We start from the raw sequence: 27,217 nt of genomic DNA, 5'->3' as shown, positions 1-27,217 counted from the left end.
ACAACTATGAGTGTTTTTGAACAGCTATATCTGCTGTGGGTGTGGTTGTGAAACTCACTTCACCCTTCTCATGTATTAGCAAATTTCAAAAATTAACAAAGAAGAAAGGCACTATAAATACTCGGCCAATCTTTTTTTCAATACCTTAAGACTATTTTCTCAGACAATATGTTCTGTTACTTCTTAAGCTTGATTTAATCTGAATGAGTCTCACAGCCCTGCATGTATTAACAAGATATGACTTAGAATGTAAGCCAGCAGGAAGGCCTGTGCTATTTCTATTTCTTTGTACAATGCCCAGCACTAAAAATACTGGCTGATATCCAGCTACCGCATAAGAGTAGATCCATTTAAATCAGTGGATTTAATACCCATTGATTTCAATGGGTCAATTCTAACCTAACTGTGTGTCTGCACAATACTTTCCCGCATGGTTTTGGGTGCTCACTATGGCATGGCCAGGGATACAGGCAGTGATCTTTTGAAGCTATTTCCCTCTGTTGAGTCCAGTTCTGCTTTTTACAAACCCATAAACAATAATTCCCAACACTAGTGACCTGGTGCTCCTACATGTCTTCTATACATGCTTTCAGAGTCGGGACTTTCCAGACCCATAGTAGAGGTTCTGAGTTCTAGCTTCTCATATTCTCTCATTTTCTGGCTTGACCCACAAGCTAAATAATGATTTGATTAGGAGCCAGCATCTCAGAGAGTAAAAGCACATTTTTGCTGGATAAGGAGGTTGGAAGAACCATAGCATCCAAGTTTATTTCATGAAGTTTTCTTGTACCAGTATTAGACAATTTTATAATTAGCAACCAAATTCTGTTTTCAGATGGATACCAGAGCTTTTAAAGGCCAGTATCTGATTTTTACAATACTTTTACCTTGATTCATTTGTCCTTTGTGTGAGAGTGAGACCTACAAATCTCTCACTGGAAAGATGACTTATGAACAAATGAGTGATGGCTGCAATGTTGAACACACTTTTTAGGAAATAAGCCCCCTTGGCAGATAGTTGGGCTAATGTCTGAGTACACACAGAGCTCTGGACTGGAGAAGAAATTACGTTCTGAATGTGAATACAGCAAGTGGGTTGCATTTGTGCCGTTTTTATTTACTTATTCCTAACTAAACAGTGTTGATTTAAGCAGTAATCCAGCCAAACGTAAACGCGGAAATGCCAGGTACTCCTTCAAGTGTTCTGCTCAAGCAGCGTTTGTGCATTTACATGTCCTGTTAATGTTTGTCTAAACATCCTTTATGGAGGCATTTCGAAGTGAAGATGTCATCATATCCACAACTTCCTTCTTGGGGTTTTCTTCCAAATCGGTTTTTAGAGCACCAACCTCTGCCAGTTTCCACTCAAGTTCTGAAATAACAAAGACTGTTGAGACAAACTGAAGTAGCGATATATTTAGCAATAAATCATTTATATCCCAGTATTATTATCTAGTATGTTTGGGTCAATGGGGCACTGCCCCACCAACCTCAGTCTGTACCTGCTTGCCTTTTTACTTACATCCAATCCAGGGGCTAATACCTGAAATTTTTACTTTCATGATACAACTCATGTACATAGTATTCACAGATAGAACTCAGTGGTTAGCTTAAATATTGTGGGAGGGAGTTATTATTTTACACGGGATAGCACAACACTACTAGAGTAATTTAAAAACCAGCCTTGTAAATAAGTATACAGAAATTACTAGCCTTGAATTGCCTACACATACCTTAAAGTTGCCTTCACTAAAAAAATAGCAAGGAAGCCCATTCTAGCCCTTCTCTAACAGGCTATTTAAGTAAACAATTATTGCCTTTAGTTGTGAACTTATGCCAAAGCTTTTTGGTAAAGTAACAATATTCAGTGAATAGTTATCTTGGTTATTCCACATTGAAGCGTTTCACACTTTGCATGTTCTTTTATGAACTACTGCAGCATTTTACTGTAAAATTTATATTACAATACATTAAGCAATTCAATGGCAGCATTGGGGGCAGTCTCTCAGCTATCTGCCCATCACTGGGAGACAGAACAGCCAGAAGAGTCTCTAGTGGCCATCAGCTCAGCAGCTGTAATCCAAAGAGTTGCCATAGGTGTTTGGTTGAGCTCATAGATCTTAAGGAGGACCAGGGCAGGCAGATCAGGAGGTCTAAAACAGGAAAGGAAGGGGATTTGGAAATAGGGATTGAAGCAAGCAGTGGTACAGAACAATATAAGAGAAGGGTTAAGGCTGGAAAGGAAGAGCCTGAGAGAAGTAAAACTTGGATAAAGAATGGGTGGAAAGGAGTCATTAATATGGCTAAGAACTGCAAAGATAACGAATGCTGCAGTTCACATAAATTTGCAATAACCAGCCAAATCTTTGTCTACTGGCCTCTAGTTTGCTGAAGTGTTTTGAGCATTAGGCCTACCTTCTACTGTAAGATTTGCTCCTCCACATTCTCTGATTCCAATGAACTTGCCCTTTATCTCTCCATTTTCATACACAAATAATGTAGGTAAGCAACTGTCGTGGTAATTTTCAATACAGCTGTTTGCAATGGCTTTCACAAACTTGGTTTCTGGAAACTTTGTGGCCAGTAGACTGAGGTGTCGATTAATTAACACACACAACGGAATGCTTTAAAAATCCAAAAGAGCAAATGTGTTTGATGGTTAAGCTCTGGCACTAATAAGGAAATGCTAGATTTAAAAACACACACACACACCCCAAACTGCTATTAACCATTCCACTAAATTCACACTCACATTTTCACATCAGAAGGACAGTATGCTACTTTGGGTTCAACTGTATGGCTGAGTTTCACTCCAGTTCTTTCCCTGCTCAGTTCAGCACATTGCACCCAATATTTCTGAGCCCTTTCCTGAGTACATTTCTAAGCCCATTGCACTAGCCCATTAGCATGAGACTGATGCCCATGACATGTTCCCATAGCTATCATCCTATGCATATAAAGCTATGCTGCATTTTTTTGCCCCAGAACAAAAGCCAATATGCCATTTGTATTCACGCTCATTCTAGGATGTATCTCCTTACTATGTAGAGGTTCCTAGCACCCCACAATAGGTACACACACATATATATACCGGTATATATCCCAGACTGCAGCCCTATAAAATGCACAAATAGTCTATTGCTGAGGATGTCAGCCTGTGACCCTAGGGCAGCACACAGCAACACCCATGTGCTGGCTGTGGCTTATTGAAGTTGTCCCAAACATCTGAAAGGCAGCAGAGTAGGGAAGTTTGGACAATATGGCTCTACCTCCTTTCGTGTGTATAGTCTAGGCCTGAGTTATTCAACCTTGGATCCCCATAAGTTGATGGACCACAACTCACATCATCTCTGACCACTGGTGAAGCTGCTTGGGGATGATGGCAGTTGTAGTCCAAGATCATCTAGAGACACAAGGCTGAGGAACATTGGCTTAGGCCATGTGTGAACTAGCCCACAGTCTTTTCTGCGCTACTTACCTATCAAGGGAACCCCCATTTGCTATATGACAGGACATTGCAACTGCTGATAGCATATGAACATAGAGAGTTTTCATTGATGTTCCTAAACTGCAGATCTAGAAGAAATCTGGTACCGATATTTGCCTCAAGAAAACCAGTTAGAAATTATTAAGAAGAGGTGCCTATTCAAGCCATAACCAAGAGTTAACTTTATATGTATATAGTTTTATTCTGCCAAATTTTAAAGCACCCTTTTTGAAATCCTCACCATTACCTTGATCTGTATAAATGGATGACAACCCAGACACCTTTTTCTGCATTTGTAACTTCTTTCACATACTGTTCTCCAGAAATTTCTCTGAGTTCTCCAAATCTTCGTCCTTTTTGCAGTTCTTCTAAACGTCGTTTCCTAATTCAACAAAAGTCATGTGAACTAATAACTTTTCATATGATTATTCGTAGACACTGGGGAGAAAGTTTGACAGTGGGTGGGCGGGCTATGATCACTCCTGTTCCTTATAGGTTTGGAGAAAGGAGCATTGTTAGATTTAGGGAACAGTTTATTCAAATGCACCTGCAGCCTGTCCACGTAAGTGTAGACAGGGTTACGAAATAGGAATAAGAAGGTTACGAAATAGGAATAACAAGAGGGCAGAAAAATAATTTGAGCAATATGCCAACTTTGAGTAGTCAATACAGCATACAGGAACTTTGGATATGGTGATCACTAGGTGGCACTACTGGCTCATGAAAAAGAAATTCCGTCAACGTTAGAAATAAAATTTATCCTGTAGTAAATGAATTTCAGACAGTTAAAGCAACAAAGACACTTGAGATATCTTAAAGACTAAGAAATTTATTGTAGCAGAAGCTTTCGTGGATTACAGTCACCCTGGGAAACTAAATAAGTTAAATTATGCAGTAGCGTTTTAGAAGGGGGGTGGGGGGATTGTATGGATAATAAGTGTGTCCTTTTTCTATACTTAATCTCCAGTTTAGAATATTCTTACTCAGTATTGACTTTGAGAGTGGTTACTAGTAGCTTGGCATACCTATACATTTCAACTGCTTTTCTATCTTCCTCATCAAATTCATCTTCAGCTTCTTTGAGTTGTTTCAGGTTCATTTTTTCATATGGCTTCACTAAAAGAAGAATTGGGGGGGGGGGGGTTGAAGAACATGCATATTTCTGGGATTAAACAAATTTTGAATCTGCTTCCAAAAGGAGTATCTGACAGAGGAACCTGAATGGGAAACTTCCATGCTTACAATATTCTAGTTTATGGCTATTGTGCAATGAGCTTTCAATAGAGGCAATTTCCTGATATATGCTAATGATGGCTGTTTATATACACATTCAGAAAAAGTGTATTTGCCTATCCTTCTGCACCTCAGCTGCTTTAAAATGCAGCTTCAGGACCATATAGATGAAGCAGCAAATTTATTTTCCTTCCAGTGGGTAGGACACAAAGCAGCGAGTTTGAATTGTAATAAAGGCTGTTTGTTTAAAACTCACTACTTGTAGAAAGTTGGACAATCAGGAAACGTCTAGGTTAGAATAGAATCTTTCCCACTGCATATTAGCTTTCCATTCCTTGAACAATGTCTTGGTGAACAATAGATCTGCTATCTGTCCTCTCAAGTAGCACAATCCCAGGAAGGTTGAACTATCCTGTGTAGATCAACCTTTATATTCTGCAAGGCAGGGACAACTTTACTTCTCTATTGTACTATGCCGCCTGGTACAACGCTGAAATGATGGGTCTTAATTTTAATAAATTACAATACTTTTCACAACTACACTTACCTTCTGCTTCTTTCTGTAAACGTAAAACCATTTCTTCAACTTCATCCTTAACCTCTTCTTTTGGAGGCAGTATACCAAAATCTCTTAGTATGTCATTCCATTCTGTATCTTCGTTTGGATCCTTTGGCAATAGGAATGCAAAATATCACCAATATATGGTAATCTGACTTTAATCTAAAGAAGTACTGTCAGAATTCTGCCCATGCAACGGGGCATTCCTGCCCCTTCTTCCTCATCACAGCCACCTTGAAGGATGGACTAAGGAACAGCTTAGGTTGATACTCCAGGAGCAAATGGAGCAGCAGAAACAGCAATTTAAGAGTCCGGAAGGAGAGACAAAAGCTATGTACCAGGAACACCCAGGAGCAAAATGGGCAGCTAAAAAACACCTTGGAAGAGAAAAGGGAGACTCCATGCGAGGAGCTGAAGGCCCTGCCTGATCAGCCACCACAAGGGGTTCAGATTGACCCTGAAGACCAGTTGCAGTATACTCAGGCTGAAGGGGTAGCTGAAGAGATTGAGGGACAGAATGATCAGCTGAAAAACTTGGGACTGTAAAGAGTTCCAGTCAGTACCAGAAGAAGAAGAGAGGTTGATTGTCCAGGAGCCTGCCAGTGTGGAAGACACAGAAAGCTGAAGCCCCCAAAATTGGAGGGAGTCAGGCCAGAGAAGGAAGAAAGTGCCCCAGAGAAAACTACAGGCTGGAGGTGAGGAGTGGATGGTGATAGCCCCCCTCCCCACTTCATATTCCATCTGTGAAAGAAAAATTGCAGGAGGAGAAGTTGCAGGCATGTGTGTACATGAGGTCACCCATGGTCTTGTGAGCTTTGAGGGCCAGGATAGTTCCCTGCCTCTGTTTGTGTGCATGATATACTCAGGAGATTGTGAGAATGAACAGAGAGGAATTTTTTTTGCTGTCAACCTTGGATAGATTATGTCAACTAGTCCTGAAGAGGATGCCCCCATACAAAGGCTTGGGGCAGAAATTCGATTTGTAGTAGGGGGAAAGGGGAAGAGGTGGGCTGGGCCAAGGACTCATTCTAGGGCAGCAAGTGGGGGAAATATACTCTCTCAAAGAGAATACCCTCTCCAGACAGGTTTGACTGGCATCAGTGCTTATTGTTACAGTGTTGTGAGTTTGGGGAGTTAATCCGTATGACCATGTAAGCACAGAAATCCTAGAGTTCAAAGGGACCATGAGGGTCATGCATTCCAACCCCCTGCAATGCAGGAATCTTTTGCCCAATGTGGGGCTCAAACTCACGACCCTGAGATTAAGAGTCTTGAGTGCTTTCTAATCCCTGGGGTTCTGGTTCCAGCAAGGGTTAAAATCTAATGGAAAAGTTTCTTTGTGAGTTAAAGACCCTTAGTATAATAAAAGAAGTTGTTCTGTGCCAGAGGGCAAATGGGTGGGCCCCCTCCCTCACCTAGCTGGTAGTTAGTAGACAAAAGCTAGGGCCAGCGTTGTGTGAGAGAGCTGGAAGCAGGGTGTAGGCAGAAGTCAGAATGTGAGAGCTCTGCCTGATTTTATGCTTGACTCCGAGGCTATGACTATGGGAGAAACAAGACCCTTTTGGAGTGTTAATGCTGTGAGCCCCTCCATCTTCAACTCGGGTTGTATATATGTGTAACTAAACCATATATCCTAAAGACACCACAGTCCCTTCTTCCCTCATTCCAAAGAAACCAAACCCCGAGTAAGTGCCTGGGACCCATCAGGTGGGAGACTTGGAATTCAGTTGCCTGCTTTCTTATTCATAAATAAGCTACTGCATTCCTAGGCCTGAGGCTCCCCATCTCTGGAACAGGTCCATGGCCTTAAAGTTTATTTTCCATACTTTCACACACACACAAAATGACTTTGGATACTAGCTGTAATCCACAAACCTCTCATTTAGTAGTACTCTCACTTTCAGTCAAGATATCCCTTTGGAGAAATATTATTTGCATAGCAAGAGATTGGAAAGTGTTACTATTAGCAGGAGTGCTTTATGCAGTGTATCTCACACTTATTCGGAATCCCTGGCAGATTGCAGATTATTCCTCTAGTTGGGTTTCAAAATATGTTGTTGAGACAAAAGATAAATTAAATCAGAGGCAAAGGCAATTGCCTGTCTTTTGTCTCTTCTAATAAGGATTTATGAATCTTCTCCTGAATGCTGAAATTGGATTACTTTGAGATGAGATATGGTTTCCTATTACTCAAGCTGAGGCAGGCTTTAAAGATGAAATACTTACATCCCAAAGGATTTAGAAACTATCACAGAATCTTCAATTAAACATGTAGTGCATGTAAAGTATGTGGAAGAGCAACTAGGTGACACAATGGCAGTGTTATAAAATGAAATAGTGTGGACTGGATAATTATAAATACAACAAAAGGTTGCATGTGGAGAGCTCCTGTTCAGGGTTCCAGTCAGTGAACCATGTCCTCTTCCAGGATACTCCATTCAATCTCTGTTTTTCTACCCCCACCTATAGCAATAAGCATTCTGTGTCCTGCTTGTAGAGCTTGGTAGGAATAGGTTAAATGGCTATAATTCTATAATTGGGCTGAGCTGAAAATGCAGCAAGGTTTTGGAAGGCCAATGCTCAGGACCAAGATGGAACATTCTGGAGCTTTGATTAGTTGGGTGAAAGACATATTATGAAAAGCTATAGGAAGAAGATAAACCAAACTACAGTGGAACATTGGTTCTCGAATGCCTTGGTACTTGAACATTTCAGCTCCCAAACACCAAAAATCCAGAAGTAAGTGTTCCAGTCTCCAAATGTTTTTCAGAAACCAAACATCCGATGCAGCTGTCGACTATTGTTTCCGGCGTGCCTGCGCCAATCAGAAGCCATGTCTTGGTTTTCGAACGTTTCGGAAGTCAAACGGACTTCTGGAACGGATTACATTTGAGAACCAAGGTACCACTGTATGTTTGACTCCAAGAAACACCTAATACCTTAAGAGAGAGCCTGAAAAATCCAGGATACAAGGTCACTTGTTAAGACCTAAATCTGAAAAATCCATACAATATTGAATCCTGTATCAGTTTGATAGCCCCAATCTAGCTGATGTTAATTATCAGAACATCCCATTGAAACCAGTGGCATAAATTCCCTTCAACTGGAATTTGCTGGAGTGGGGCTGGTATATGTTGCTCTCCTAAGATTAAAACATACATGGGAGGTATGTAACATCTTTTAAAACCTGTTTTGTATTCATGCCAGCTGATGTTATAGACACCAAGGACCTGGTGGGGAGAGTGGAAGAGCCTTCACTGATTTCCTTCCCATGCACAGAGCTACACCCAAAAGTTGTAAGGAATCTGAAATACGCACTTTTATTCATGTCTGCAATCTTCAATTATAAGTTCACCAAATCCCTGGCAATTATGCTGCAACACCATTCAAATATTTAAAGTGGCAAAGTGCTATACAGTTTAGACATACTTTTTAAACTAATAGTTAGGCTGCCGGTATCACAAATGGCATTAAACAAGTCTGTGGCGAGACGGCACGTGGAATAAATTGGGGTTGGAAAAGGTTTCAGAAAGGGCAACCAAAATGATAAAGGGGATGGAGCAACTCCCCTACAAGGTTGCAACATTTTGGGACTTTTTAGTTTAGAGAAAAGATAAGAGGTGACACGATACAAGTATATTAAAACTTTCCACGGCATGGCACAAGTAGCTAGAGAAAACATTTTTCTCCCTCTCTTGCAACACTAGAACGGAATGAAGCTGCATATTGGAAGATTCAAGACAGATAAAAGAAAGTTCTTCATACAGTGTGCATAGTTAAACTATGGAACTGCCTATAGTGAACTGCTATGACAGTGGATTACATTCTATCTTTCTGACCTGCATGTTGTCTTGCTTGTGTGTGGCAAAAGTGATCCCTTGCCACCTGGCCCTGGAATGCCAGTGAAATATGAGGCCAGGCCTGCGCCTAGTTGGCAAGCCGGGTAGATAGAATGACCAGGCAACTGCTTCAGAACACAACTTATTGTGGAGAATTGTGGGAGGAGCCAGCTATGAGATGCCAACTGCCATTGTGAGAGCTCCATCTTCTTTTGTAGCGGTGAGTCTCAGTGATAAGTTTACACGAAAGAGGTGGTAGGTAGGACAGCCCTAAATTTATCAGTGCGCTCTCAACAAGTTATTCCCCATCCATTGATCAAGTTCAGGTTAATGACATAAGACTGTTGTGGGACACAATTGTTTGGCGCTACAAAACAAGGCTGCCTGCTCTTTCGCCTTTGCTATTTACAACAGCCATCAACATTTCGGCCAATAAATCAGTTGACCCTGGCACTGTAGGTTTAACATTAGAAAGAAGAGAAGAGAAAAAGGAGGTGGGTAGGTGTAGATATAAATAAACATATATAAACAAAAAATGTAATTGTTAAAGGTTCGTTCATTCTGCAAACTGGTATCGCCAGCTTATTTCATATACATGGTGGGCACAATCTGAAGTGAAGATTTTGCTTGATTTTTAATGAGATAATCCAGCCATGCTTAGGTGGCTTGTCATCTGGCAAAACTATTTCCCTACGCCCTGATGTATGGCGGTATATTGTGGTTACTTGGTGACAGGAGAGATACACAGAACACATGAACAAAGGCATTTATTTTAACTTCATGTATTCAACAGCTATGGCATAACACTAATCCCAGCCCCAAAGCCTAACCCTCAGGTGACTCCTAACACAAATTACCTGGTAAGCCCTGCACAATAACAAAGGGCTTACTTAATACATATTTAAGGGGCCACACAGCTCTTGTTTTTGCTACAGTAAACTAAATCCCTCTAGAAATACCAGTAATAGATCCAGTTAGCTGAACAACTGGCTATTGTTAGATGTGCTTTCTAAATATGATTCTGATTCATGGCACCCATTCTCCTCTTTGAAAATTTTACCCACTGCTAAATTTCATTGACTATAGTTCCACTGCTCTGTTGCTCCACTAGCAGAAACATCACAGTATGCAAGAAAGGCCCATTTGATTTCATGTTAGATATTAGCATGCTGGTTTATATAACGAAAGCACTTAACCATAATTGCAAACCATAAGACCCAAACCTTGAAAGTATGACATTAAAAACTGAAAAATTCTCATTAAAAACAACTCTCTACGGAGTGTCTTTATTTACAACAAAAGGGGGGAGGGACACCACGTGTAGCAATACTGCTATGGTCGAGGTATTTTGCATGCAAAAATCTTAACACCAACAGTATTTTGTTTTCAGTTTTATTACACACATAGTTGCAAAGAACATGAGATGAGGAAACAGAATTATTTTAAGATACTTCGGAAAGAAACAACTGCACCTTAGGCTGCAATCCTATGCTGACTTATTTGAGAGTAAGCTCCATTAAACACACTGAAACTTACTTGTTAGTCAACATGCATAGGATTGCACTACATTTTTTAAATTGTAAGAAATGTACATAGTGGATGAAGTATCTAAAAAGAAAGAGAGAGCATTTTACATATAAAGAATAGGATGCCCATCTTGTCTGCAATCCTGTGATGATTTTAGGTGTAAGGCTGAAGAATCCTGAAAAAGATAAAAATGTTCAATCATATAATGGGTAGTGACTTTAAAAATTGTTACAACCCTGGCAAAGGACATATATAGACTGGCAGTGTTAGGGGATGGAAGTTCCATTTTTGAACTCCTTGTTTAAACCCCTGAAATGTTTTAAGAGATCCCTTGCCATCACAGACACGTCCCACCCAATAATCACGTATTGCCCAGAACAGCCCAGGAGAACTGTGGCCAGGGGCATCACTTCTCTCCCTCCCATTGGCTGGTTCTATCTGTGGGTAGAGCATGGGGGCTCCAGCTTTGCAATCAAGTGGAGATGAAGACAGCAAAGCCCTCTGCCCTCCAGCACCTTATGACCAATGTCAAACAAGCTGTAGTTGAAGCCAGGTGGACCTGTGAAAACCAAGAGCCCCAAGGATACAGAGACTTCATGGCATTTTGATCCACATGATCTCAGTCCCCAGAATACATCAAATGCATTCAACGTTGCATTCAGGTGGGCAGGGGCTGGACTTAAAACAATCTGCTCTGTAATTTTTTTTAAAAGGTGCAAGTCACTATTAAATTAAAATTTGGGTAGCCTGGTTCTAAGAAGTCATCACAGCAATAATGCAGATATCATTGCTAGCATAATGCTATGTTGGAAACTGTAATATAACATGCTGTTGGATATCAAGGTGAAAGGTGCATACTGCATACTGACATAGCCATATGAATTCTGCCTAGGCCATGTGAGAATTGTAGAGCCAGTTCTATATCTTAGCCCAGGCATGGCCAAACTTGGCCCTCCAGATGTTTTGGGACTACAACTCCCATTATCCCTAGATAACAGCACCAGTGGTAAGGGATGATGGGAATTGTAGTCAGAAAACACATGAAGGGCCAAGTTTGGTCATGCCTGTGACTTAGCCCATGCTATATATTCTGTTTTTGATGACACAACAATGCTTATTTCAGGGTTGACCATTTCCAACACAATAACACTGATCCTGGTCATAGCTGTCAACTTTTCCCTTTTTTAAAGGGAAATTCCCTTATTCCGAATAGGATTCCTCGCAAGAAAAGGGGAAAGTTTACAACTATGATCCTGTTGTACCTGCGTTATGTTGTTGGCTGTTCGCGATCCATTTAATACAATGATTTTAGATCAGCAAAGTTATCAAATTGTTCCACCATAATTTGTCACCTTCTCAGAAGGGTAAATATTAAATCCAACAGAGATACGTTGGATTTAATATTTGGCAAGGGGTTTCATTTTTGTTGCATGGCAAAAATTCTTAAACATTTGGTGTATCTATTAATTGATTAACCCTTATCTACTCATTTATTGACACTTTCATCCAGTAGAATAGTATAATTTACAACTTTTCCTGGCACTACAACTCTATTGCTTGCTTTTTAAAATGTGGATTTTAGCGTATTTTCTGTACAGATAGAATGAATGCTCAAAGTCTGTTCTGAGTGAAAAATTAAGGTTTATACCATTTTAACGAAATGTAGCAGATCTTCTTCCATTGCGTGGCTGGAAAAGAAATAATGTCAGATTAGTATCTTTTTGAATGATTTAAAAAGAATTTTAACTGAGTAGCCCACTAAAATTGATTCAAAAATTTAAACAAATTTAAAGTGGATTCTAAAATGCTTGAATTTGTTTGTTCAAAAACTCCGGCATATTACAAACAAAAAATACACACCCTGAAGATAAAGTAGCCCCTACTTTGAATTCCTCCAGGTATTCGAAGTTCTTCCTGAAAAGAGAATAGATTTCAAAACAACACATACTTGAGTAGCAATGTAACAACAATTTATACTGCAACACAAGTGGTCATAAACAGCATGAAATACTGGGAATTTTCTTATTTAAAAATAAATAAATAAAATAATATAAATTTATAATGATTGCATATCTCTAGGATTTGTGCTATCGCTAGTGGTGGGTGTTGGGTAGAGAGTCCAACCTACTTTTGGTGACAGTTTAGAAAGAGAAATAAAAATATGCAAACAAAAGAAGCTGTCAGTTACTTCAACGAATACATAAATTTGTGGAAACCTACATTTTGTTTGTCTAAAATTAGAATGAGAAACAGTGACATGCTTTTTTGTTTTACTATATGTAATTCTGGCTTTACGTGCTATTCCCAGAAGACAACCCTCGCGTAAGATGCAAGTGATCTGCATAGCAAAGCACACACATCAGCACTGTTATATTAGGCACAATATTCTCAAAAGTTAGGCAGTGCAGTTAATCAGTATACCTGCAAAAGCTGTAGTAAGAAAACTGAATGACTTTTTAAAAGTTAGGAGCATATGCCAAATAAAATGTGAAATTCAGATATTCAGTGGGTTGAATCGAACTGTGCCCTTCCATTTCTGGAAATGTTTTTGATTCTCTAAGTCAGTGGTTCCCAATTAGCTAAGTAGTGCAGACCCCTAGTAGTTTTTATTATGTGAATGGTGCCATGGACCCCCTGGGTGGGTTACGTGGACCCCTAGGGTCCACGGTGCACCAGTTGGCAACCACTGCTCTAAGTGAAGAATGTGATTTTTGCCAACTCTCTCTCCCCCTTGCAACATTCTGTGCTCCCCCACCCAAAATCTGTTCTTAAAGATTGGTGGGGTCTCCAGAGGAGTGTTGAAGGTATGGGGGGCAGCAAGGGGGAAGAGAGAATTGGCAAAAATTGCCTCCCTTCATGTTCTATGAGCAGAGGCCTCCATTAGATTAAAGACTCTTCCACAAATATTGAATTCAACACATAAATTGCAAATATGATTATCTAAAGGGCACAAGCAGGACTCTTTTTCAGTCTTGCAAGTTATTCTGTATAAAATGGCTCACTCTTTTAATTAATAAAATATTTCAAATACATCTTGTATGTCTTGCTCTTTCCTCAAAGGGCACTGCAGGTATTTTCTATTAAATTGTCAATGCATGCTAGCAGCCTGCCTTGATTCCATTATACAACTATTTATCAGCTGGACATAGTGTTCTCTTCACAGTTTTAGCATTTGTGCTAAGCAGTTTGCTTTCCTCTTTGCCTTCTAGTTAACTGCTTCCAGACAAAAAAATCTGATAACCTCAGGCTGTGATAGAGTATGTATTGGCTGTTTGCATCATTTTCTTTTCTAACATGGTAAAAGGAGTTCTGAAATATTTATTAGTAGGTCACATACAAAATCATTTGTTCTGATTTCTCCTCTTAAAGGCAAGTGACAAAATAGAATCATTGAATTGTAGAGTTATATAGTTCTTATTTTAGTTGTTTTTTCAGTACCTCATGGGATTAGAACTGACGGAATTTGAAGCTCTGAAAGGTGAGGAAGAAGGGAGTAGCTATTCATATGCATCTGAAGTTTAATCAAATGAGTAGCATCTTAAAAATGGATAGAATGTGGCAATATTCCACCCAGTGTTTTTTTTATGGTATCACACCTCAGGAAACTAGCTGGCTCTTGAAGTTTCAAACTTGGTGACTTGGTGAGGTTGTTACAGCCAGCAACTACCGTAGAAGGCACTCTTATTCCAAAAACGCATGCATCACAAAAACAAATTTAAATCTCTCTTTTTTTCCTGGTGACGTGATTCATATTTTAAATTCTCTTGATTTAAAAGCAGCTATCCTGGCAGCTCTGCTTTTAAGAATGAAATAAATTTGGATTTTCAATTACTGGGCTTTTCTGTCCAAAGTAATAGAGCTGAGTATCTCAGAAAGGATATTTCACAACTGACTGGCAGATCTATTCTTTAGTTGCTTTTCCAAGTAAAAAACAACAACATATGCTCGATGAAACCAGTGGCCTAGAAAAGAAGAGAAGAGAAGAGAAGAGAATCTACCCAGTCCAATGCCCTATAGCATGGAATTGATTGTTCCCAGTGAGACTGTGGTGGAGTCATCTAACAAATTTGCATTTTGCTTCAAGGAAATCTAGTAACTATTCAAAGCTGTGGCAAAAAGATCTAATTAGTGCAAGAAATTAAAAAGGATACTGACAAAACTAAAATTTGTACCAAGGTTTGTGCCCCCTACAGGTGGCTATGATAGGCAGAGTGGCCTGAAATCACATATTCAGGCAAGTAAGACGATCACTGTTCTGACTGATCACTGTTCACTTCTGCTAGCCCTTGCCTCCCCCACTGCCCATGGCTTTAATAAAATACTAGCAGGGATAAATCAAGGTTCCACAGTGCCACTTTTGCTGTTATTACTAGGTGTCAAAGAGCAGGTCACAGGATAGGCTGAAGAGCACCAATATTGTTCCATGCAGCCTTGGTACCAGGATATTAAGCCTGATCCTGTAAGATGCTGTCCCCACATAGAACTAGCCCTTTGAACAACATTATTAAAATCCTTAATTTCAACCAGCATAGCACAACCTCAAATCCAGCCATTCAAAAGGAAAGATAATACAGTTGTTTAGATGTATAAAATGGTCAATTATTAGATTTTTCCAGTTTATGTAACTTTCTAAAATGACTTATTGCAACATACACATAACTCTTCTGAAGAGGAAGCATGCAGAATAATGCCATGCTTTAAAGAAAGCACGAAGACTGTATCAGTCAATCTTGAAAGACGGTATAATGATACAGAAAAATAAACAACATGTTTTAGAAAGAAAAATGGATCGTTACATACGTCCGCTTTGTATCTCTTCAGTCTCCTCTCATGCAGTTGTGGAACAAGTTGCAGCAAAGGATGCAGGACAGACGACTGAGAGGATATGAATACAGACACATGAACGACAATGAAATCCTGGCCTCAGGGTGTATAGATACAACCAAACAAAACCCATCACTGCAGCACTGACTCATAAACAGAGCACACAAAGCAAAGGATGGAAGACATTTGATGGGACAATATTTTTAGACATTCCCATAGCTGTTTCTGATGTTGCAATTTCCTGCATAAATGCACACTGTTAAACTTCTTTGATGAGGAAATAACTAGCGTCAAGAGAGGTACCATTCCTGTGTTTGTTTGCAAGCTTGACATTGGGTATGCAGAGCCACTTCCAAGAAGATGCACTGCTTGGAAAAGCAAATGATAGCTGAGTGTTTGTTGTCAGGGCCCCAGGTGGCAGAATCCATGGGCACGCACCCTCTTGCCTCCGGAGAAGTAGCTACAATGGATTCTCCATTCTGGCAAGATCTCACAAGAACCCTACAAGATCACACAGGTACCTCCAGAGGCTTCCGTGACTTCTTGTGGGGTTCTCATGAGATCTCATCAGAAGCTGTGTGACCCCAGTAACCGAGGCTTTGGCGAGGGCAGCAAGGAAGGAGGGTGGTGTAGAGTGTGTGCACACTTCCTGTTTTGCCTCAGGTGGTGAAATGGGATGAGCTGCCTCTGCTTCTTGCCATGCGCCATCTAATACCACAGTCATTAGATAAAGCTCCCTAGGGTTTCTTGCTAAAAGGACAATCTCAGGATAATGCCAAGTTCCTAGATATCCAGACAGGAAATTTTTGCAAAACCCAGGAAGAACTAATAAATCCAAGCAGCATCCAACTGAACAGATCTTGTAATGCAAGAATATTTGGCTCTGCAAAGGAACTTTCCCACCCTCTTCTCTCACCTGTATGAACACATACTATGGAGAAGAGAGGAGAGGGGAAATTCTATTATGCATGCAGAAATCATTGCACCAGCATATCTGTTTAATAGCATTTCATACATAATTCTTCCTCTTGGTCACAAAGAAGAACTTGCCTCATTAATCAAGGAGTAGTGTCCCCTTTAGTGGGATGTGGGTGGCGCTATGGGTTAAACCACAGAGCCTAGGGCTTGCCAATCAGAAGGTCCCAGCTCCTGCCAACCTAGCAGTTCAAAGGCACGAAGTGTAAGTAGATAAATAGGCATCGCTCCGGCGGGAAGGTAAACGGCGTTTCCGTGCACTGCTCTGGTTTGCCAGAAGCAACTTAGTCATGCTGGCCACATGACCTGGAAGCTGTACACTGGCTCCCTTGGCCAATAAAGCGAGATGAGCGCCGCAACCCCAGAGTCGTCCACGACTGGACCTAATGGTCAGGGGTCCCTTTACCTTTTAGTGTCCCCTTTATCCTACACAGAACCCCACAATCTATATGCCCCCTTCCAGAAGTCCTCCACAATACAAGGTACAATATTTAGGACAAAAGCTGAAGCCGAAGCTTCAGTGAGGCCAAAATACTTGAATGGCAACTCAATTTCAATATGCTGAGTTAGTTTGAAGGCACACAGCCAAGGTGGATGTTTATTGGATTGTTGGTTTAATTTGATTATGCATTTTGTGGTTTTATATTTTGATTTTATTCTGTGGACCACCCTGAGACCTGCGTGTATAGGGAGGTATATAAATTCAAGAAATAATTATTATAATAATACTGCTAAAAAGCAGTAGTAGCTGGCCACAGTTGGAACAATTCTGAGCTTCCTTACCTCCTGCTCTTCTTCATTCCTTACAGTGCATTCCTAAACAAGTCTGTACAGAAGTAAGCCACACTGAGTTAAATGGGACACTCCCAGGTAAGGGTGTATAGGATTTCAACCTCAGTCTATGTGCATTCTGCTCTACTGTTTTCCTTGCTTCCCCCAGGAAGCCTCAAGCCTAAATTTTTGTTGCGTTACAAACCTGAATCCCAAATCAGAATAAGCTGCTCTGCGAGTGCTCCAATATACATGCAGCATCTGTTAGTGGTCATGGCATAACCGAACAGCACTGCACATAATGTTTCTCAAAAATATTTCATTTATATTCTTGTTTAAAAAGTGCAGCAGATGTATAACCATTATTCCCAAAACCTATTAATTGCATTATGGTCTATTCTGCACCCATGAGGCTCAAAGCTAAAGATAAAATACGTCTTATTATTCTGTGATTTCGTAATGAGTTAGGTGTGGTTCTAATATAATTACTTTTATCAAAAGATTTGTGTGGGGTTATTTACTCAAATACTGTGAGGAATCAAAAGCCCAGTTTATTTAATGTATGTTTTAAAATGTATTCAAATTTCCATTGGCGTATAAACTTTGTGATAAGCTAAACATAATAAAATGTACAACTTCTATGAGACTGCAACATTGAATTATTAAGACACAAAGTAGCTGTCAAGATATAAACCCCAAAGAAATTGCATATTCACGACAGCTTTGTCGCTTTTAGCTACAAAATATTTCTATGTTTATAACATTTTAGTAATATGCTGGAGTTTGGAACAAAAAATCCATTATATTGCCTATTGGTATGAAGGAATCAGACAACAGTGGCAATAAACATAGAACACTGATTATGTTACGAAATGAACAGTAAGTAAACAGATATGAACTTTAATGTAATACACAGGACAGGGGTGTGTGCGTGCGTGCGTGCGTGCACGTGCACACACACACACACTGTTGTTTTGGTGGAACTTTAAAAGAAAGACCTTATGTAAAATGTTATTCCATTATGTTTGGATATAGGATATTTCAAGTTTGTTTGTTTGATGATAAAACCCCCAGAAAGAAATATTCTAAACTGTTCTTTCTGAAGAAAACTTTATTTTATAATTCACACTATCTATATTTGTAGCTGGAATCCTTAATAAAGGAACTAGTATAACTTTACTGTGTTTTAGAATAAAAACATTAATTTGTATTAGAAGACTATTCACCCTCAGCTTTAACTTTAAAATGTTAGATTATGATTACCTCAGATATGTCTTTAGTCAGTTCCATATACCTGTATGTCTGTCACTTGGCATCCATTTCTTTCCTTTTTTTTAATTATACAAGTTTTACTAAATTTAGAACCTCTGGCATTCACATTTAGCTTTCATCTGTTGTAACTAGGCTATAAGCAAGATTGGTTCTTGGTTTTAAAAACTTTTTACAGATTAGGAATTCAATATCAGGCGGAATCAACTGAAGCCCCAATAATAATGATAATATCATGTTGTCTTTACTCACAGGGGAATGGGCAGTTCAACTTACCAGAGTGTCTGAGTTGCCTGTGTCATGGGTCTTAGAATAATGGAATAAGAACTGTTCAAAGAAATAAAAGTGGGTTTTACTTTGAAACAGATTAATATGTAATGATTTTTGAGACAGTTAACACACAATAAAAAAAACATTTTTAAAAAACAAAGAACTTACTCTTTTGGTGTTGTCTTTTTCATCTAACTCCTGTGGAAATAATTGGCAAAGACTTTCAACAACCAAGGACTGGACATTTGTGGAAAACAAAATAACATGGTACAGTACTTATTGTTTTTGGTATTTTTTTGAATTGTTGATTGGGACTGCAATCCTAGGCACTTTTATTTGAGATTAATCAGCTCCATTAAATTTACTTCTGGGAGTTATCCTGCATAGGATCACAGCATTAACTGTTTAAGATTTTAAGTATTTTATCTTCATTTCTTCTCCACAGTAGCTATACTCCACAGAAACTACACGGAATCAATATTTTTTCCAGAACTGTCACCTGGCTGTTCACTGCAATTCAGAAGTCTGAGTCTACATGGAATGTGACAACTGCTTTACAGAGGCAGACAATGGCATTAGATAATTCTGCAAGATAATTTGGGCTGAAAGTATTCCAAGGCTAATTGTAGAATACATCTTACCTCAGGGTAATATTTTGTCCTAGTAATTACTGGGGAGAACAAGCTATACAGCGCACTAAAGATTTGTCCCTAGAAATCTTAGCCAGCTAACACCCTCTGGATTCTGATATCTCTCTCTTGATACGGTCCACACACACTAGCTTATCTTTGTGGCTGCCCTATATAGCCCACTAGTACCAGAAACTTTGTTTATAGAACGTAGTAACTGAGATAAGATTCTAAATTGCACACCAAGGGCACGAGCATCTCAAAAAAACATTGAAAGAGAGGGGAGACACAAGATTAGTAAATGAGTCATATGTAGGTTAAGTGGCCCATTTTCCCACTAAGGGTTTGTTCTGTTTTTAAGTAACCAAGGAATTATTGAACTGAAAATACACACAAATTCCCAACTGCAAAATGTTAACAGTATTGATTAGAAATAGCGGACTCCGAACAGCCAGCTGGCACACATTCTGATCTATTAGACTTTCTAGAGAAACAGTGGCACATAGCTTTGCATCTGTACTACTTCTCAGACATCAAGGAGCAGTTTTGCTACCGTGTAAGTAAACCTAGTTTTCTGCAAAACTGAACTGCACAATTGCAGTGCCCTACACTGTACAAAATATGCTGGCAGACATGTTTCAGAAATAAAATGTTAAGTGGATTTACCTGAGCTTTGTGTAGAAGTTCAAGAAGCATATAGCAAAGGTCTTCCAATGTATTAGAGGACTAAAAGAGAGAGAGAGAGAGAGAGAGAGAGAGAGAGAGAGAGAGAGAGAGAATCTGAGGCATGTGATAAATGAAGCAATAGCACCTACTTCGACAAATTTACCATATTCAAAAAATTATTATTATTATTATTATTATTATTATTATTATTATTATTATTATTAAACTGGGCTGACCTGAGATGGAGTATCCCTGACCAGGTAAGCAGAGCACACATCATCTATCTGTAAATATAGACAAGAGAGAAACATAGCATAGGATTGAAATAGAAGCAAAATAGGAAAATAAGATGTTGAGCTTTATGTGAGGTCCCATCATTTTTAATATTAAGTTGACAGAGAACGAAGGCTTACCACCACCACCACCATCCCTGAGAAAGCCAGACAACTGGAGCATTTGGCAACACCAAATCCCGTGTAATACACATGAGAAGTCCATCCATGAGAGACGCTAGCCAAATCTTATCTGACAGATCAGAGAACAGAACTTTTAACGCTAATATTAAGACCCATCTTAGGTGCAACAACAACAACAAAATCTAAGCAGAGCAAAGGTTTAAACCTGAAAAGAGCTAAGAGCCTAATTCCTGAAAGCATGAACATTAGTTGTTCTGTTCTTGTTAAATCTTGTTGGGATACAAGCTCTTTTACTGGCAATATTCAGCCACAGCTGCTCTAAAATGTCACCTGTGCTCCTTCAATGCGCACACTATCTCGCATTGCCAACAGCCCCTTACCATGCCATTCTTGTTTTGGAAAGCTGATTGCTCCTTTCATATAAAGATAGCATATATTGTTCTTAAGGAACAATAGCAGGTGTGCTATTAACAATGATAACAATAAATGCCTTTTCTAAAAAAAATTAAAAAACTAAACAAACAGTACAGAAGATATTTCACTGTACCTCACTTGAAAACTGCAAATCTGGTTCTTCTTGTAGAACATGGGGTGCCATCGGTGCACCTGGAAATTAGAATTAATTGCCTGTTCATAATATTATTTAGAATACGGGGTTCTCTAGGGTGTTAGGGGAGGGGTAGTACCTCTAGTGGGGGACACATCAGGCTCCTTCTGGGGTAGTTTGTCCACCTTTGGTCACCAGCCTGCATTCAGCTCTCACCTGTGGCTCCTAGAAGCTGTCAGCATGCAACAATGGTCACACCCCAGGAACAACTTTGAGTGGCCATCTAAACCAGGTGAGGGCAAGCCAATGGGTGTCAAACCATTGGTAAGTTAGGGACTTCCCCTGCATGGGAAGAAAAGTTCCAGTGGATTGAGTGAATGAGACCAATAGTGGGTCCAACATTGAAGAAGGTGGTTTCTGCACATGCTGTAAAGGGGCATTTGGGGCTTGTAAACCTGGAAAGGTAGCCCATCTAGGAGAAGGAAAACTCTGATCCTAAACCTCTGCTGCCTTGTTGGATGTCTTCAGTAGAAGAAGAGGCTAAGGAGTAAACCCTACACAAATCCAGAGTGGAGTCCCTAAGGATGGTGACTTGTACACCTCCTTCCAGCAACTCCTGCTGCCAAGCTGGTGCCAAACATTGTTCTGCTTTCCTTTGGACCACATCAGTGAGGCCGAGAGGGGGGTCTTGTCATGTGGGCAGCCCAGGACCTCCATACACACTGCCCAGGCTTGTGTCCTGGAGAGGTTGCTTCAGAGCTGCTAACAGAGCAAAAGCAATGTGGTTTGACTTCACCCCTGGAGGCACATTCTATTGCCAACATCAATATGGGGTTCTCTAGCTCTAGCTCTTATGTGTGAGCATTTGAGTGAAAACTAAGGAATGTTACAGATAAGAGAATGATGTTACGATTCAACACTTAATAGCACCACAAACAATTTAGGCACTGAATATAAAGTTCTGTACTATATCAATTGGTCTGGTTTTTGTTTATTTGTAGTTAATGGCCATTTCAATGTAACTCACAAAAACAAGACAATCTGCAAATATGTTAAACATGTACGTTTTCAGAAATAAATATTTCAAGCTACGGAAAGAAGAAAAATGAAAGATATTGATGGTGTATCTCAGATACAAGGAGGGGTTCACACAGAAAAGAGTTATATATATATATATATATGGAAGGAAGTTTTCTGAAACCGTAAGAGTACTATTCAAAGTTGTCACTAATTCTATTTACTATTTAGCACCCTGTTAAATTCCACATAAAATGACAGGGAGACTTTGTATTGAACAAGGGTTTTTTATTTTTGTTCAGTTAAAAAAATGGAACATTAAGCTTGCTCAGAGAAAAAATACTTCCTTAGGCAGTTTGCTTAGAAATGAATAAGCTCCTATACAAAACTCCTGCTGGAACTAGATATTGTCCCAACAAAGGCATGTTCCAAAACTCCATTTTCTGAAACTATGTAAAAACAGGTGGGCACCCCCAGAATTAAGTGTTTTCCCACAAGGAAAGCTTTTTAGTGAAAATTTCAGAGCATATGAAAATTGTAATGATTGACTTCAGTGGCCTGCACCTTTTTGCGCATATATATATATATATATATATACACACACTACTAATTCATGTGGCAAGTGATATTCACTTGCAGATGATAAGAACTAGCGGGGGCAGAATCATATTTAATATTTGGAAAGAGATTGTCTATTCTGACTTTTTAGCTGCTTTTAGTCTTGCAGTGTGTAATCTGAAAACGAAGGAGAGAAATAAAACATTTCTTTACATTTTTATTGGCCCACAATTATACTATGGATAGCAGCTGTGTAAATTACTATTAGATTACTATGTTTTTCTTCTTTGCCATATTTATGATGATTTTAAAATTATAAGTAAGGTGACTATGGAAATACACAGCAAGTAATGAAAGTTATTCTGTTCTGCATTTTGTGCTTTCATTTTACAGATGCAAACTACATCTGTGTATTACATTCAAGTCAAGGGAATAAAATAAATTGCTTTGTTCAGGATTATTATAGGCATAACTTCTTGTTCATTTCCCCATACATTTTCATTTTCTTTTGGTAAACCTAATGGACTTGAAGAAATGCTTGCTAACTATACTCTGCACAAATTCCTCTGAACTTCAAAGTTGAAATTAAACTGACAGCTACTTGTATTATTAAGATGTTCATTCAGAGTCATGTATATCACCCTTTAACATGCCCATCCTACATGCAATCAGGATGATTAAAGAGTAGACATTTTCCATCCATGCTTAACAAGGGAGGGGAGAGTCTAAACCACAGAATGGATTGTGAATAGAAAAGAAGGACACTTGTTTTTATCCTACTTTTCCTACAAAATTTATCTCCCACATTAGTTTGAAATCCAGTAAGGTGCTGATGCTCAGACAGGCACTGAGCAGAAGAATGATACACCTATCACTTACTGTGATTTTAACTAATCTACAGTAGATGCAGGTGACTTTCAGTTATGTGCCGCAAATTTACTCCCAAAGTGGGAACAGCGACCTGTACTAAAATGCTATTGCTGGTTTACTTCTACTACAGGACAGGATTTTAAAATCTGCTCTACATCATTTTTATAATAAATTCGACAGTGCAAATCTGACCTACCGCCTTATGGGACAATTCCATATAACATGCCTTGGAGTCTAGTATAAGCCAAAATGCAGTAAATTACAAACAGACCTATATACCATTACAAAAAAAACGACAAAACTGATAAAACTGTTGTCGTCGGTAGGATGGTATTAGGCTGCCCTGAAACGACATCAGCTTTTGAGTTTCACATAATTCCTCATCTGGCACAAAGGCAAGGCATTTTCGGGCACAGCATACATAGAGCAAACTGGATCATAACCCTGCATTCTTCTCCCTGACAAAAGATCTGCAGCTGTCTGCCAGCATCTCAATATCAGGGACGAGCTGCTACCTGTTGGTGTCCGCCTGCCTAGCCTGCATCAACGAAATGCAGAGTCAAGAAAGAAGCGTGGGTCGCTTTGCTTCTTTGCAAAGGGCTGAAAAGGTTTGCCTTCCTAACAGCGCGGGATTTATAAAGCTGCAAACCGTCGTGTGCGTGCATGTTGGCCCTTTAAAAATAGAGTTTTATTTTTTAATATTTTTTTTTAAAAAAAGAAATACAGTTTTGGAGGTAACTAGCTCGAAATGTGAAGAGGCATTGCATTTCCTAAAGACCACGAGCAAGCAAAGGAAGGCAAAGAGGAGCAGCTCTGAAACGGGAGCCCTTACCTTTGCACGCGCTCGCCCCAAAGGCGAGGAGGAAGAGGAGCAAAGCCCAGGAGGCTCCCGAGCCAGACCGCAGCTTCCTGGGGTTGGAGCGGCGGCAGGTGCTGCTGCTGCTGCCGCCACCGCCGTCGGACGCAAGCGGCGCAGGCTGCTCTCGCCGTCGCCAGCAGGCGCTTGCCCTTTGCATGGCGCCCGTTCCCGCTTTTGGCGCGCGCGGCGTTCTTCCCCTCGAGTTGGCGCGCGCGCTTTTCCCGCCGCTCTGCTCCCGCACTGCAAACTCCAGTCAGAGGAGCCCAGGCTTTTAAATCTCCCGGACATGAGGAAGGCAGGCAGGCAGGCAGGCAGGCGGCAGCAGCCTGACTCACGGCGACCACGTCACCCCGCCCTCCTCAGCCTCTCCTTCCCGCGCAGCCACTCGGCGCGTGACTCCGAGGAGGGGGATCTGCCGCGCGCGGGAGACGACGGCGAGGAGTAAGTGACTTCCAGCACGTGGCAAGAGGTGGCTCCTGAGGGGCGTTAGAAACCCCGGGGAAGGGCGGAGGTTCTCACCCAGGGAGTGGGAGCCACTTCGACCTAAGACGCCTCAGGGAGCAGAGGGGAGTCCACGACAATTACAAGTAATTGTAAAATAATTGTTGTTGTTTAGTCGTGTGCGACTCTTCGTGACCCCATGGACCAGAGCATGCCAGGCACTCCTGTCTTCCACTGCCTCCCGCAGTTTGGTCAGACTCATGTTGGTAGCTTCGAGAACACTGTCCAACCATCTCGTCTTCTGTCGTCCCCTTCTCCTTTAACAACATCAGGGTCTTTTCCAGGGAGTCTCTTGAGAAGAAGAAGAATTTGGATTTGATATCCTGCTTTATCACTACCCTAAGGAGTCTCAAAGCGGCTAACATTCTCCTTTCCCTTCTTCCCCCACAACAAACACTTTGTGAGGTGAGTGGGGCTGAGAGACTTCAAAGAAGTGTGACTAGCCCAAGGTCACCCAGCAGCTGCATGTGGAGGAGCGGAGACGCGAACCCGGTTCCCCAGATAACGAGTCTACCGCTCTTAACCACTACACCACACTGGTGGCCAAAGTATTGGAGCCTCAGCTTCAGGATCTGTCCTTCCAGTGAGCACTCAGGGCTGATTTCCTTCAGAATGGATAGGTTTGATCTAACCCCTTTTCACTGCTGGGAGGTGCACATGGGGCGCCAGCCCCATGAATCTTTCCCTCCTGGCACAAAAGACGCTGTGAAACAAAATCCTGAGGTGGCGCATGCCCTAGTCTGCTTCCTCCAGTGCTTGTTTGCTGCTTGCTGGGATATACTCTTTCCCGTAAGGGAGCACTTGAGCTTGTGATATCCGTCACCCCGAAGTGGCCTTCTGAAATTATCTAGTTGAATGTGCCACCTCATTGTGCTGCATGGGTACAGCCAGTCTCACCAACAGCAGAAAGAGACGGTGAAGATGTGCCATTTTGCAACACCAGTTTTGCTCCAATAATGCTCTTCTGCACAAGTTCCCTGTGCACAGAGTCAAATGTGCAGGAGGAGAAACGTTCTAGCCCAGGCTGATATGATAGTTTTCTATGTGCAGCAGGGATAAAAAAACTTAACATTGCAGAACATAAACACTTGTGACCCTCCCTTGCATTCTACTGTTCAAACACAGGTTTGCCTTCTCATATGAGGACTGTACACATGTGGCATGCATCAATAGCAAATGCACATACGTGAGAAGCTTGAAAACTCCCACTCAAACCCAGTGTGCCTCATTTGCCCTTATGCACAGCCAGGGTGTTGAAGGTGAGCAATAAGAGAGAGAGGCAATTCTGTGTGATCTTGCTGCACTCGCTACATGTTCAGAAGAGCCCCTACTGGTATAGAGTCAACATGTGGAAAGGGAAGGAAGGCCCCACCTCCTAGTCCCACCCATAACACCATTGCACCTTCCTCCACTTCACAATGAGCAGGATCACACCTCCCCTGCCCTATAACATTCATGCATTGAGTGGCTCATCATTAGCAAGGGGGAGCTTCCAGTGTTCTAGACACATTTTGCGACAGGGAATTTCATTAGCGTGTGCAGTTTCTGAGCTCTGGGTGCAGTACTGCACCTAAGATTTCAGATTAAAACTGCAGTGGAAGGAAAGGAGGTCCTTTTCCTGCCTCCCTACTTCCAGCTACTCTCTGAACACTGGAGAAGAGACCCTCTTGAGAATATTAGGTGGGTGGGCAGGGGAAGGACATGAACATAATATGTTAGCTGCCGTTCACCTGGATCCCCCAAGGCTGCAGCTCCACAACCTGGTTCCTTTGCGGGGCCAGAATACTTGTCTCCAACGGCCTTGCAAACCACCGAGTCAGGGCATGAGTGCTAGCAGCATGAGCTTGCAGAGTGCTTGAGTGCTAGGCTCCAGGCTAGAGGGCTGCCTTCTTAAGTCTTTGTATTCCTCATCAGGGAGACAAAGCCTGAGAGGTGAAGTCAAGTTCAGAGAGCACAAAAAGACTCAGTTGAGAGGCTGACCTGGTTGGAACAAATTGTTTGTTCCCTGGGCTCTGTCCAGGGTCCTGAAGACCTATTGCCTTGCTTTCAGAAGATCTAATCTTGAACAAACCCTGCCTGTTTCCTGGGTGTCCTCTCCTGCCTCACACCACTTGCACTCTCCACGGTCTCTGGTTTACCATAATAGGATATGTGCCAAATACTGCTATAATAGACGAAGATCAGCTGTCAACATAATGCCACTTTAACAAAGATTATGCAACATCACACACGAAAGCTCATACCAAGAACAAACTTAGCTGGTCTCTAAGGTGCTACTGGAAGGAATTTTTTATTTTTTATTTTGTTTTAACAATATTCATGTTTATCTGCTATTCTAATGTATGATGAAAAGCTAACTATTTTCTCAGCTGAAGTCCCCTGTGAATATGATGAGGATAT

At 40.8% G+C, this 27,217-nt stretch overlaps 2 protein-coding genes across 2 annotated transcripts; both read right to left on the bottom strand.

Annotated features, from left to right (window-relative positions):
• Positions 1–1,130: 1,130 nt before the first annotated feature.
• Positions 1,131–9,250, bottom strand: PDCL2 (phosducin like 2). The gene is made up of 6 exons (XM_033160725.1): positions 9,119–9,250; positions 5,268–5,388; positions 4,513–4,603; positions 3,735–3,869; positions 2,416–2,624; positions 1,131–1,372 (listed from the first exon to the last, which is right to left on the bottom strand). Exons 1-6 carry the CDS (start codon positions 9,122–9,124, stop codon positions 1,251–1,253), a joined length of 684 nt encoding a protein of 227 aa, XP_033016616.1. The 5' UTR covers positions 9,125–9,250; the 3' UTR covers positions 1,131–1,250.
• A 1,244-nt stretch (positions 9,251–10,494) lies between these two features.
• On the bottom strand, positions 10,495–24,473 carry NMU (neuromedin U). The gene is made up of 10 exons (XM_033160775.1): positions 24,290–24,473; positions 21,013–21,071; positions 20,286–20,333; positions 20,050–20,109; positions 18,923–18,952; positions 18,761–18,811; positions 15,446–15,520; positions 12,506–12,559; positions 12,294–12,333; positions 10,495–10,820 (listed from the first exon to the last, which is right to left on the bottom strand). Exons 1-9 carry the CDS (start codon positions 24,471–24,473, stop codon positions 12,298–12,300), a joined length of 597 nt encoding a protein of 198 aa, XP_033016666.1. The 3' UTR covers positions 10,495–10,820; positions 12,294–12,297.
• Positions 24,474–27,217: the final 2,744 nt, after the last annotated feature.

This window comes from Lacerta agilis, chromosome 9, assembly GCF_009819535.1.
Source record: "Lacerta agilis isolate rLacAgi1 chromosome 9, rLacAgi1.pri, whole genome shotgun sequence".
Lineage (NCBI taxonomy): Eukaryota > Metazoa > Chordata > Lepidosauria > Squamata > Lacertidae > Lacerta > Lacerta agilis.
This window is presented reverse-complemented; position numbering and strand designations above follow the sequence as displayed.